This window comes from Entamoeba nuttalli (genome assembly GCF_000257125.1).
Source record: "Entamoeba nuttalli P19 unplaced genomic scaffold asmbl_2617, whole genome shotgun sequence".
Lineage (NCBI taxonomy): Eukaryota > Evosea > Mastigamoebida > Endamoebidae > Entamoeba > Entamoeba nuttalli.
In genome coordinates, this window is record NW_008575468.1 from 925 (window position 1) to 14,135 (window position 13,211).

Genomic DNA, 13,211 nt, shown 5'->3' on the forward strand with positions numbered 1-13,211 from the left:
ATAAAATAAACCAACATCACAACCATCATGTTTGGTTATGAATTATACAATTAAATAGATATACACTAATTCACTACTGTTAATACTCTTTTAAGTTTTAAACAACGACTAACCAAATTAGAGCACATATTAACAATAATGATGTATTATTTAATTAATACAATCGAAAGAGAATTGGCATGATACAAAATAAAAAAAAGATAGTCTGATTAATGACATCTATTTAATTTAATCAATCAGTTATTTAAAATTTTATTGTTGTATTAATTTAGAATAATTCTAATGACTAATAATGAGAGAAGTGAAGTTCATATTATTATAAAAACTTCTAAATGTCTAACACAAAAAAGAAGAATAAAAATTAAAATAAAAAGAACTTAGGCAACAATTTAAATGAAACACAACAATCAAAGTCTCAGAAATTAATCATTAGCTTGTTCTGTTTTAATTTGAGTTGGGACTTGTTTCTTTAAAAGATATAATTCAGTTGCCAATCTTTTCCATTGGTCTTGTTTTTCTTTTTGTTCACTGAGTAATTGTTCTACTCTCATCTGAAGTTGAGCAATTTCATCTATTTGCTCACTTACTAAAAAATAAATTTTGTTGTTCCTACGTTTCACATAAAATAAAAAAAAACAAACATTTTTGAGACAATTCCATCTTTTTATTTCTTATTCCACTAAACTCATTCCATAACTCTCTGAGATATTCTCTAATTGCATTTACATGACTATCATATTTAGCATAAATATTGTTTTGTTCTTCAGCTTCCATTAATCGTTATTTTGTTTTTCAGTCTTTTAAGTTCATTTTTTTTTATTTTTTGTTTTTTTTTAACGTTAAAATAGTTTCTTTTATTATTAATTATAGTTTCTTCTGTTTTTCTCTTTTTTCAAAAAACATAAGTATTTATTTTTTGTTATTCAAGGGTAGAACTGAAGAAAAAGGAAATGATACATAATTATTAATTTCATGCAAAATAACAAGTGGGATATAATTTACTCATCACTAAATAAACTTAAAGGAAATGAAAGGGAAGTTCCATTTTCATTAAATATTTTTAATTCGAGAGAAGATATTGTCATGATGTTATTGTTCATTGAGAAGAATGGATCAACTATTGGATGTATTATATTAATTAATGAATTAATAAAAGAGTTAATAAAATGTAAAGAGGTTATTAATCTTTTTGATAATCAATTATTTTTCCAAATACTTCAACTGAGAAAGGGTTGTAATAACAAAGTTGTTTGCTCTTTATTAAATAAATTAGAGAGTATTACCGTTATTATACAATTTATTAGATATCACATGGAAATAGAAGTATGGATGAATTTATTAGAACGTTATTTTGGAAATGAAATAGACTTGGAAATATGGAAATGTTTGAGTGAAATTCAAAATCTTTTTCTTAAGAAAACACTTCCTTTTCAAAGTGTTTATCAAATTAAAACTAGGCTACTCTTTCCTATGACGTCATATTATTCTACTCTTTTGAGCCAAGGAAGAAATGATATTATTAGATTTAATATACTTTCGTTATTGATTGAAATAAACAAAGAGGCAGAAAGTGATGACAAGTATTGGAGTCTTATAAATGAAGAAATAATTCTGAATGCATTTGAGTATTATTACGAAAGTGAAGATGTTTCAATCTTTGATTTTATCTTAAATTTTTGTGAGGTTAAGAGGATGACAATTTCAAAAAGAAAAGTTTTTGTTACAAACTTTATTAAAGCAAGTTCTCGACTATTAAATAATTATTGTTTCAAAGATATACAACATATTAAATATATCGTCAGAATGTTATACAAATTCTTAACATGTTTTACATTGTTAGATAATCAAATAGACTATCTAAAATCATTATGTATATTTACTATTCAATGTATTCAATTAAATGATTTTACTATCATTTATTATTTACTTCTTTCCTGGAAAAGGTTAATTGAAATAACATCAATACGTTCTTATCCATTAGACTATTCATTTAAACAACCATTATGTGATGTTATAATGAAAATATTTCCTCATATACAATCTCTACTTAACGGTTTAATAACATTAGACTTAAATAAATACAATATTGAAACTGATGACACAACAACAATTAATGATTTTTATGACTCAATTGGTGTCATTTGTAAATTTTGTTTAAACAATGTCCAACCATATTTATTAACACAACTTCATCAGTGTATTAAAACAAATAACATCTCATATTTTCTTATTTTACTTCAAATAATAACTAAAATCATTGCAAATTCTGGTATAAATAACAGAGAAGAGGAATTTACTGATATGAAAGAGGCTGAACTTATTCAATCAATTCTTTCTGTATTAAGAACTACAAATATAATACATTTTGGTGATAATGGGTCTATTTGTATTATTGGATTATTAAAAGAATTAAGAGGAATTGCATTAAACAGAAGCAATGAGAAAGTTTGTTGTAAATTGATGTATTTTAATGAAATTAATATAAATTCATAATTAGGGATTACATCTTATTGATTTTGGAATAAACTCATTGACAGAATTTTGTTCTCAATCATTACAAATAACTGAATTAATCAATAGAGAATGGAGTGGAAATAAACAAGTTTTAATGAAAGTATTTGAGTGGTATGAAATATTATTAAAAACAACAGGAATATTTGAAGAAATAAGAAAATATTTTTATCAACAAAAAATTCTTGAAAAGTACATGATTATTACTTGTAAATGTAAAGGAAGTTTAGAAGAAAAGAAAGAATTAATTATATTAATATTTAAGGTAATTTCTAAAGTATTGATTACATATAAAAATGATGTATCTTCTTCTTTAGAACTTATTGAATCAAAACAATTATTTGAATTTCTTCATTTAATGATTTGTCATAATTTAACAGAACAAGAGTTATTTATTAATTGTATTGGTTGGAAATTATTATTAAAAGATTGTCAAACCTCCTCTCAACAAAATATAATGACAATTCAATCATTTATTATTGCAAATATCATTCCACTATTATTTAAATGGTATTCATCTTCAAATAATCTTATTAAAAAAGAAATCTTTCATTTTGTAAAACAATTGGTTCAATTCACTCAAATTCCATCTGAATGTGAATATCAAATTCAAATATCTCAAAAAGTAATCAATAATTTTATATATCCATTACTCTCAAACCAAAATAAATCCATTGATGAAGTTAAATCAATAATAAAAATATATGACACTTTATTATCATCTCATTATTATGATATTTCTTATTCATTATTCTATCATGACACATTAATTATTCAGTGCTTTAAAATTATTCATTATTATCTCCCTAAAATTATTAGTAATACAATGAAAATGAATAATACAGTAAATAGATTTATTAATTTAACAACACAATTTATTTCTAAAAAAATTATTCAATTTGATATTCCATTCATATTTTCTCTCTTTGAATTAATTACATTAACATATAATAATCATTTTATCCAGACATATTCTTTAAATAAATTATTAAAGACATTATTCATTTTTATTAGATCAAATGACTCTTCCTTATTCAATACTTCCCAATGTATAACATTTTCAGAAAATATTATAATTCAATCAATCTCTAATGCAGCAGAACATTATGACAGTTTATACTCGGAACTTATTCAAACAATAATAACTTATTATCCTTCTTTATTATCTCAGTCAGTTTCTATTCAATCTTCAATTCCATATGATAAAAGCTCTACATATAGAAGAATGGTTATTGAATTAGAACAAAGACTATTAAATAACCATAAAACTTTTTCATATTCAAGTTGGCTTTATTCATTTATAAATGCCATCTACCCACAGTCTATAGAATCAGTATCTACTTAGTTGTATATTAAAGAATGTCTTGAAATAAGAGAAAGTAAGAAACTAATTTAATAATATCCAGAAGAAACTATTAAACAAGAAATAAAATAAATGGCATTATTAACTTCAGAAGGTTAATAAAATATACACATAAAAATGTAAGAATGAACAATATGAAAAATAGTAATTATACTATTTGATTCTGATATTAATAACTAGAGTCATAGACTATCACTATTTAATAAAAGAATAACTAAAAAAATACATTTAATGATTATTTTTGAAGATACACAAAGAAACAAGTTTGGCAGATATATTAATTTTAATATTAATAAAGTTAGTGAATAACTCAATCACTCAATTTGTATTTTCATTTAAATCAACTGAAAGAAAGAATATTATAATGAATTCTGATATTATGGAACTAGAAGATACGTTTTATTGATGTAGTTAATTAGACAATTATTAAGTTGTTATTCTAAATAAATCAAAAAGGATATTATTCAAAAGTGGATAGATTAAGATAAATGTAAAAAAAAGAATTATTAAATAATTTATAACAAAAAATCTAATTAACTTATAAAAAAAGTTTAAGAATTTTTTAAGTAATACTTCAAAACAAACAATTGAATAAAAAAAATAAAGAAATATACAAAATAAAATAAACAGAAATTAATTAAATATTAAGTTTTGAGAAAGAATGATATTTGATAATTCATTTGAAGATTTTGGAATTGTAATTATAGAAGTTAATGACAATTTTGAATTAATAAAAGAATTAATCAAATAACCTCTTTCAATAAAGTCATTAAGATCCATGATTAATCTTCCACCATAAAAAATTTTTTCAATTCTTTCAAGGCGTAAAGTTTTTCCAGTATTACGAGCAAGTTTAGATTTAAACTGAAATCCTTTTTCTCTTAAAAGATCAATAAGAAGATGTTGAATAAAGATCTTTCTATTTTTTTCAAATCTTCTCATTGCTGTTTGTTTTTTTTTAACAAGTTTACATTCATCTTCATAAACTGGACGCTGAATAATATCAGCAAGTTCTTGCACATTAATTTCTTCATCATCAAATTTAAGACTAATTATTTGAGGATATGGAAGATTTCTAATTGACTGTTTCTTTTGTCTTTTTAAAGTTATTGTACAAAATCCATTTAAGAATGATAAAAGAATACTTTGTTGAATAACATAAAATTCTTTATAATCTTCTTTACTTTGGAAAAATGGATGTTCTTGTTTTCTTTCTGGATTTCCTTTTGATTCTCTTGGAGTTTTAGGAATAGTTGGCATTTGTTTCTTTGACTAGATGAACTAAAGATTCTGTCTAAATCTTTTATAACAAAATTTCTACTTTTAGATTTTCTATTTTTCTATATGTTTTTGGGATTTTTCTCTCATCTCTTTCGAATTTTCCCAATAATTCAATAGCGAAAATCAATGAATTTGCAAATCCGCTCATTTAAATCACAGATCATTTCTATTTTTAGAATTAAGATCTACAGTAAGATTCTTTTTTTACAAAAAGTAATTGACAAAATTTGTGTTGTACTATATTTATTTCATTTGTAGTATTTTTAATTGCTGAATATCTATTATTGGAACAAAAAGATTTTATATTAAGAATTGCTAAAGAAAATTTAAACAAAAAAAATCTAATCAAATAACAAAAAATAAAATAGTAAATAGTAAATAAAATAACTATTAAATTTTAATTTTCTTAAGAAGTAGTTATTCTAATTGTTTAATATTCTTTTGATTAGATATTGTGTATTTTTTTTAATAACTAAGAGATAAAGTGGAGTTATTCTAATAGTTAATACTTTCTTAAGGAGAAGATTATGTATATTTTTAATAAGAATTTGACTTATAATAATAGTAATTTTAGCTTTTGAACTATAAATAGAATTTGTTTTAATGTTTTTGTTTATCATTTATTACAGAGTTATATTATTAAATACTGATGTAATTTTACATTATTTTTTATGAAAAAGGGAAAAGTAAAAGAATAAAAGATAAATGATTTGTTAAACAAAATACGCTTAATTCCTTTTTTTGAAAATAAAATGAAAAATAATAAAACATTTAAATAATCGAATTAAACCAAAGAACAAAAAGTTTGTTTCTTTTGTAATTGAGTACTTTCAATAGAAGAAATTAAATAGAAAATATCAAAACAGTTTTGATTAAGTTTTGAAGAGATTTCAATATAAGGATAACGAGAATTAATAATATATTCTAATTCATCTATTTTGTTCATTCTAATTTTTTTAATATCTAACTTAGTTCCAACAACAATAATTTTAGATGGAAAAGGTGATATTCTTTTATTTCTTTCAATTTTATCAATAAATTCTTGTATTTCAGATTGATTTAATTCTACACTAATATCAATAAAAATAATAATAAAGTCACAAGTTTTACATATAAATTCTATACAATTAAAATGTTCTTGAAATCCAGTACTGTCAATCTATTAATAAATTATTATTATTATTATAAAAATATTGAATTTGCTATTTTTTTTTAAATAAAATCAAACAATAGTAAATTCTCTTTCAATTCTATCAATAAATAAATGAATTTGATATTCATTTAAACCAATGGTTCTTGATAATTTACTATTAAATTTATTGTTCTTAAACATAAATTTCTTTTAAAACTTTTTTTTTAATTAAAAAAGAAAAAGAAAAAAATTGTCAAACACATATTCTTTCACACCAACTTGTTTTACCAGCACCAATTTTACCAACTAAAAGAATTTTAGTACAATTCATTTTGAAGGAATGAAATAAATAACATTTTAGATATTTTTCTTTTAAAAAAAAAAGAAATAGTAAAAAAATTACAATATATTTGTTAAAACATAAAATAAGTAATTTATTCCTTTCAATTACAAAATGCAAAATTGTTCAGCAACTATCTTTCTAACTTTAAAAAAAGCTTTATTCATTCTTCCTCTTACAATAAATTTAGGTACATCTGATGGTTCTTTTGAAACAGTAATTGTTCCATTAGCACATACAATTGTTCCATTAACAATTTTAACATCAATATTTTCTGTTTCAATTGCTTTAGTTAAAACTTTAATTGGTAATTCACCAATATAAACTGATTCATGACGTTTTCTTTGTTGTCGAGTGATAGGAAGTAATGTTCCATCTTCTACTTTTGCATCAATTGGTCCTAAATTAAATTCTTTAAAATGATTTAATTTCATGACAGTTAATAAGCTATCATCGATTGTAAATGTTTCTGAAGGAGTTACAGGACATACAGTAGTCATTATTTCAGTATTATTAAATCCATAAATGTTACTATGAGGTAAATTTTGTTTAAACCATTCTATTCCATTTGGTTCTAATGCTGAAACAAAAACTAAATTCCTAGGAATTAATCTTGCAATAATTGATCGAATTTTAGTTGTTTCCATTTCAGCACTAACATCATATGATGCTACAGTACAACTAATAATTAATTCTTCTTCTTCTTTAACATATTTACGAGGATAATCTTCTATTTCATTAACTTCATCTACATCTTTATTTCCTAATAATGGTTCTTCAACACTCATTTCAATTTTAAATGTTGAAATATCTCCATAAACTGTTGTTTCAACTTTATTATGAAAAAATGGAAATAATCCTCCTACATCTTCTAAATCATCTTCATATAAATCTGTTTTAATTTGCCACATAGTTTTTTTATCTTCTTCACTTTCTTCTTCAATTTCCTCTATTTCTTCTATTTCTTTTTCTTGAACTTTTTCTTCTTCAATTTGATGTTCTTTATTTTCATTTTCTTCTTTTGCTTTTTGTTCTTTTAATGCTTCAATTTCTTTTAATTCTTCTTCTGTATAATCTTCTGTATGCCATACATCAACTTTAACACTTGTTTTTTGATTCATTGGATTAGCAAATTCTTCAATTTCACTTGCAACAGTTCCTTTTTGAGGTGGTTCAAGGAAAATAATTCCATTTCTTTTATCTCTACAAATTTTTAATAAAACATCTCTTGAAATACTTCCAACAGAGAAGGAAGCTAATGTAGCAAAAACAACACATGGTTTTCTTGCATCAAGGTCTCGTTTTAATTTCTCTAAATTATCTTGAAATGATATGTTTTTAAAATTAGTAATATCAGTCCCATCACGAACCCATTCCATTATAGTTTTATTCATTTCTTTAATTTGATCAGCTACACTTGAAATACAATAAAATGATGCATCTTTAATTACCCTATTAATATCAACATCACATGAAATATAAACCATTTCCATATATTCCATTATTCTTCCTCCACATTCAACAGGAAGTAAACAACATCCTTTTCTTAATACTATCTTTCTTATTTCCATCATAACATTATTTAACATTTCTTGACATTTCCCTAATCCTCCAATATCTGTTAATAATACCATTGGTCTATTAAATTTCATTATTTTACTTCCTTCTATAACAAACCCATTATTTAAATCATTTCCAACAGCATAAATAATTTCATCACATCCATTACATATTTTCCAATTTGTTCCTCCTAATGTTCTTCCACTTGGATGTGCTGATACTTCTACTTCTCCACATTTTTGTAATTTATAATATTCTAATAAAAATATTCTTTTATATGTTTGTTCTACATCTTTTAATCGATAACATGGATATCCAATTAATTGTTGTGTTTTTATAGCTTCTTTCATACAAAGATATCCCATTTTACCAACAGGATCTGTAGTATAAATACTACAATTTGGATTTTTATTTGCAATATATGGTAATGCTCCCATATGTCTTAAGTCTGAATGACTAATTAAAACAATATCAATGTCTGAGATTGAATCATATTTCTCAATTATCTCACGTGTAAAATTACAATCTACTCCACAATCTAATAATATCTTCGTTGAATTAATTTCTAATAACGATGAAATTGGTGAAGTTTTTCCTCCATCAAACAATGATCGAGTTCTTATACTCATTGTATTGTTAAATTCCTTTTTTTTTTAATTCTTTTATTTTATTTTTTATTTTTTCTTTTTTGCTTTGAATAAATTCATTTGATTATATTTTACTTTTTTTACTCTTAAAAATAATTTCTTCTTATTATCATAATCACTACTTTAATGCTTTTTAATTAATAATGTGATGTACTATAACTGGTACTTCTTTTATTTTTATTCCATTATTTTTGATAACTTATATCAAATATAAAATCAATAAATCAATAAATATTTTACTATTAGAATATATTAAAATTATTCTTTGTATACTATTCAAGTGAGTAAATAAAAATAAATTCATTATTCAATACTTATTTGATAATTATCTTAAAAATTAGTTATTTTATTTTAATATAAAAGTAACAAAAAACAGAATATCTCTATAATTTATAATTATAGTGTTTATTGCACCCATTTAATAAAAATTTAAGGTAATACCATTTTTGTTTTAAGGAGTTTAATTGAATTATAACGTTATTATTCAATTTTTATTTTAATACATTATTGAATCATTTTAAATTAGTAATAAAGGTTTAAGTTCAAAAAAAGGAAAAAAAAAGAATCAACAACCATGATATTAAAGAACTTGAAAGATATTAATTACAAATAATAATATTTATTTTGATTGTTTAATACTTTAAAGAAGAACCTTTTTTAACTATTGAACAAGAAGATTAGAGAATAATTAAAGAGGTAATAAAATTAGTATAATTATGAGGTATAGACTTTACTTCCACTCTAACTTTTAATATTTTTGTACTTTTTGTTGTTAGTTTAAAATAAAAAAAAATTGTTTCTTTAAATAAAAGAAAAACAAATGAACTAAAAATATTTTTAAAGACACAATAATGCAAACAACAATTAAAGGGAATGTTGTCAAAGGATTTCAAAGAGGAAGAACTATAGGATACCGTACAGCAAATATTAATCCAACAATTGAATTAGAACAAGGGGTTTATTATGGACAAGTTAAATTAATGGGAAAAGTTTATCATGCAGCAATTTCAGTTGGAAAAAATCCAACATTTTGTTTAAAAAATATTGTTGTAGAAGTTCATATTTTTGAACAATTTAAAGACGAATTTTATGGAGAAGAAATTGAAGTAAAAATAATGAAATTTTTAAGAGGAATGAAAAAAGTAAATGGAATTGATGAATTAAAGAAAATGATTAGTAATGACTGTAATATTATTGAAAATGAAATAATTCCAAATACCCCATTAATTAATATAACTGACTTTTAAATAGATTTATAAAATTAATTTATTTTAGTTTTTCAATACTTATATTTTTCAATTACTTTTTATTAATATATTGATCCATCTTTTGGTTTTAAATTTGTTGTATTATTTATGTATTGAAGTTTAATGAATTATTTAAATTAAAATGACTAAATAATAAATTGAATAAGTAATATAAAAATGATAATAAACAAGTTATTCAATAAAGATTAATTATAATAATTGGTAATTGAAAAACAAAGAGAAGTAATAAAAAGCATTTTTAACTGAAAAAAAAAATAAAGAAAAAGAATATTGTTTTGATTAATATTTATGAAAGATACATTGATTAGATATTTCAGTACATTAAATCATCAAATAATTAATAAATAAATATGAAAAAAAAAAGAACTACTAAACAAGAAAGTAATCATTAGAATATACAAAACATAGAAATTACTTTATACTATTTTTCATTCTTCAAAATAAAAATATAAAAGAAATTATTTGTTTATTTTTACAATAAAGAATTTATTAATTCATTAAATTAATATTATTTCATAAGCAGGGTTTTTTTACATGAGAATTTATTTACAGAAAAAATATAAATTAAGTTAAGAATATATAATATTATTAAATAAGTTTTTATCAAATAAATTTTTAAATATCTTTTAAGTATAACAAATAATATTTTAATTGAATAGTTTATATTTAACAATTATAAGTTAATTTGTCTCAAATAAGTAAATATAAAATCATTGTATTGAATTAAACGAAAAATTACTAAATTACGTTTCAGTAGATATTGATTTTTCTACTTTATGTTGCCCAAGTGAGACTATTTATTGTCTTTGACTCTTTTTCAAGTTTTATTCATGATGTACTTCTATATCTCTATATTCTCCTCTATAGTCAAAATCAGTGTATTTAATTAATAAATATTATAAAATAAATCAAAATTAATGTTTATTCTAATAAATATATTTATCAATATTCTTTATTAAATATTGTAAAATTATTCGTTTTTAATGTAAATTGAAAGAATTTTTATTGACACAATTCAATATTTTTCATTGAGAATTAATTATGTTATTTATTTTCTTTTTATTTTCCTGTTATTTACAAATAATTGAATTTAAGAATAATTCTATTTTTATTTTATAACAAACCCTTACATTTCAATTTGAATTAATTATTTTATTATTATATTTTTTATCATTTTAAATTTATTTCGATTCATTTATTTTACCAAAATTAACAAAATGCCTTACCAAAAAAATAACAGAAAAAAAAACTTGAAAAAAAGAGAACTATAAAAAGAAAAAGTAAAAAAAAAAAAAAGTAAAAAAAAAGAGAGAAAAAAAAAGAAAAGATAACCCTCCACTTAAACCCTAAAATGACCTAAAAAAAAACATTCTCCCCAACCTGGTATGACCACTGCTCAAAGTAATTTTTCAGACTTTGCTGAAAACAAAACTATTTTTGTTAGTGGATTATCACTTAATGTTACAGAGTCAGTCTTATATGGAACAGTTTTAAAAGAATTCCCAAACCAGGTTTTAAATGTCCATATTAATAAAGATAATTCACATGATACTTCTATTGCTTATATCAATATGAACACACATGATTCTGCTGCACAAGCTATTAGTAAATTAAATGGAACTATAATTGAAGGAAGAAAAGTTAATATGTTCTGGTCACTTAGAGATTATAAGCTTAGAACACAATCAGAAACTAATTTATATGTTAAAGGAATTAAGAAAGAAATTGGACAACAAAAAATGCAAGAAGTATTTGATAAATATGGAAATACTTTATCAGTTAAATTAAGTACTAATGAAAAGAATGAATCAAATGGATTTGGATATGTTAAATATTGTACTGTTGATGAATGTAAAAAGGTTATTGCTGCTAAAGAAGAAATTAGTAAAGAAATTGGAGACGCATCATTTGATATTGTTAAATTTGAAAAACAAAATAAGAGCCTTAAAACAAATATTTATATTGGAAATATTGATGCTACTGTTACTGAAGAACAATTCCTTAAATATTTTGAAACATTTGGTCCAATTAGAAAAGACGCTAGTGGTAAATTAGCATATAAAATTGTTCTTGATCAAGCTCACCAAAAGAATAAAGGATTTGTTAATTATGAAAATGTTGAAGACGCTCAAAAAGCTATTAGTTCTCCAAAGACAGGAGTTCTTGGATCAGGAGAAATTCTTATTGATTATTATAAGTCTAAAGAAGAAAGAAAAAAAGAATGGAGAAATGCTTTATTTGAAATCAAGAATAATGTTGCTGGAAGATATAAAGATTTTAATTTGTATATCAATACTGGAAAGAATCATACCACTAGTGATGCTGAGATTAGGGAGAAGCTCGGTTCTTGTGGTGAAATTTACAGTTTACAAGTTAAGTATTATAATAAACAACCAACTGAAGTTGCTTATTGTTGTTTCAAAGATGCTCAAGGTGCTCAAAATGCTTTAGCTAAAGCTAGTGAATTAGGATGGACTATTAACAAATTCATGACCAAACAAGAGAAGTTCATTTCTCAAAATATGTATGCACAAACTGCATATCCAATTAACTTCCTTAACTTCTTTCAAATGTTCAATCCAAATGTTATTGTCCCACAACATCCACAAAATCAAAACAAAGAAAAAGATCATCGTAAGAAGTCTACAAGAGAAGAATCAAGAAAACCAAAACCAATTGCTGAAAAACAACCTAAAGTTGAAAAAGCACCAATTATTAATGAGGATATGAAGAATGAACTTGGTGATCAACTTTATGATTATATCTTAAGTCTTGGACTTTATGATGAAGACCTTACTGGTAGAATTACTGGTGTTCTTCTTGAGTCTATTGAATATGCTGATCTTAAGAAGAAGATTGATACTAAATCTCCAGAATTGACTGTCATCATTAAAGAAATCGTTGAAAATTTGAAGAAGATTCAAAATTAATGAAGAGAAGCAATAAGACTAGTAGTTCGTTCTTTTATTTTTATTGTTTTATTTTTTTTATTTTAAAAAGTCTTTTTTAAAATAAAGAAGTGATATTATTTACTAATTTTTTTATAAATTAACTTTGTATTGATTTCTTTTGTATATTTTTAATATAACAAACTCTTTTAGATAATAAA

At 22.6% G+C, this 13,211-nt stretch overlaps 7 protein-coding genes across 7 annotated transcripts; 3 read left to right on the forward strand and 4 right to left on the reverse strand.

Annotated features, from left to right (window-relative positions):
* Window positions 1-422: 422 nt before the first annotated feature.
* On the reverse strand, window positions 423-774 carry ENU1_034690 (hypothetical protein; the record flags this gene model as incomplete). Its single annotated transcript, XM_008857393.1, has 2 exons — window positions 423-586; window positions 642-774. The coding sequence occupies 2 exons, from the start codon at window positions 772-774 to the stop codon at window positions 423-425; spliced, it is 297 nt and encodes a 98-aa protein (XP_008855615.1).
* A 198-nt stretch (window positions 775-972) lies between these two features.
* On the forward strand, window positions 973-3,856 carry ENU1_034700 (hypothetical protein; the record flags this gene model as incomplete). The annotated part of the gene is made up of 2 exons (XM_008857394.1): window positions 973-2,445; window positions 2,498-3,856. The coding sequence occupies 2 exons, from the start codon at window positions 973-975 to the stop codon at window positions 3,854-3,856; spliced, it is 2,832 nt and encodes a 943-aa protein (XP_008855616.1).
* Window positions 3,857-4,507: 651 nt separating this feature from the next.
* Window positions 4,508-5,134, reverse strand: ENU1_034710 (hypothetical protein; the record flags this gene model as incomplete). The annotated part of the gene is made up of 1 exon (XM_008857395.1): window positions 4,508-5,134. One exon carries the CDS (start codon window positions 5,132-5,134, stop codon window positions 4,508-4,510), a length of 627 nt encoding a protein of 208 aa, XP_008855617.1.
* An 805-nt stretch (window positions 5,135-5,939) lies between these two features.
* On the reverse strand, window positions 5,940-6,488 carry ENU1_034720 (hypothetical protein; the record flags this gene model as incomplete). Its single annotated transcript, XM_008857396.1, has 2 exons — window positions 5,940-6,314; window positions 6,384-6,488. 2 exons carry the CDS (start codon window positions 6,486-6,488, stop codon window positions 5,940-5,942), a joined length of 480 nt encoding a protein of 159 aa, XP_008855618.1.
* A 246-nt stretch (window positions 6,489-6,734) lies between these two features.
* On the reverse strand, window positions 6,735-8,279 carry ENU1_034730 (cleavage and polyadenylation specificity factor 100 kDa subunit, putative; the record flags this gene model as incomplete). The annotated part of the gene is made up of 1 exon (XM_008857397.1): window positions 6,735-8,279. One exon carries the CDS (start codon window positions 8,277-8,279, stop codon window positions 6,735-6,737), a length of 1,545 nt encoding a protein of 514 aa, XP_008855619.1.
* A 1,406-nt stretch (window positions 8,280-9,685) lies between these two features.
* ENU1_034740 (riboflavin kinase / fad synthetase, putative) lies at window positions 9,686-10,081 on the forward strand (the record flags this gene model as incomplete). The annotated part of the gene is made up of 1 exon (XM_008857398.1): window positions 9,686-10,081. One exon carries the CDS (start codon window positions 9,686-9,688, stop codon window positions 10,079-10,081), a length of 396 nt encoding a protein of 131 aa, XP_008855620.1.
* A 1,406-nt stretch (window positions 10,082-11,487) lies between these two features.
* Window positions 11,488-13,032, forward strand: ENU1_034750 (polyadenylate-binding protein, putative; the record flags this gene model as incomplete). The annotated part of the gene is made up of 1 exon (XM_008857399.1): window positions 11,488-13,032. One exon carries the CDS (start codon window positions 11,488-11,490, stop codon window positions 13,030-13,032), a length of 1,545 nt encoding a protein of 514 aa, XP_008855621.1.
* Between the last annotated feature and the right edge of the window lie 179 nt (window positions 13,033-13,211).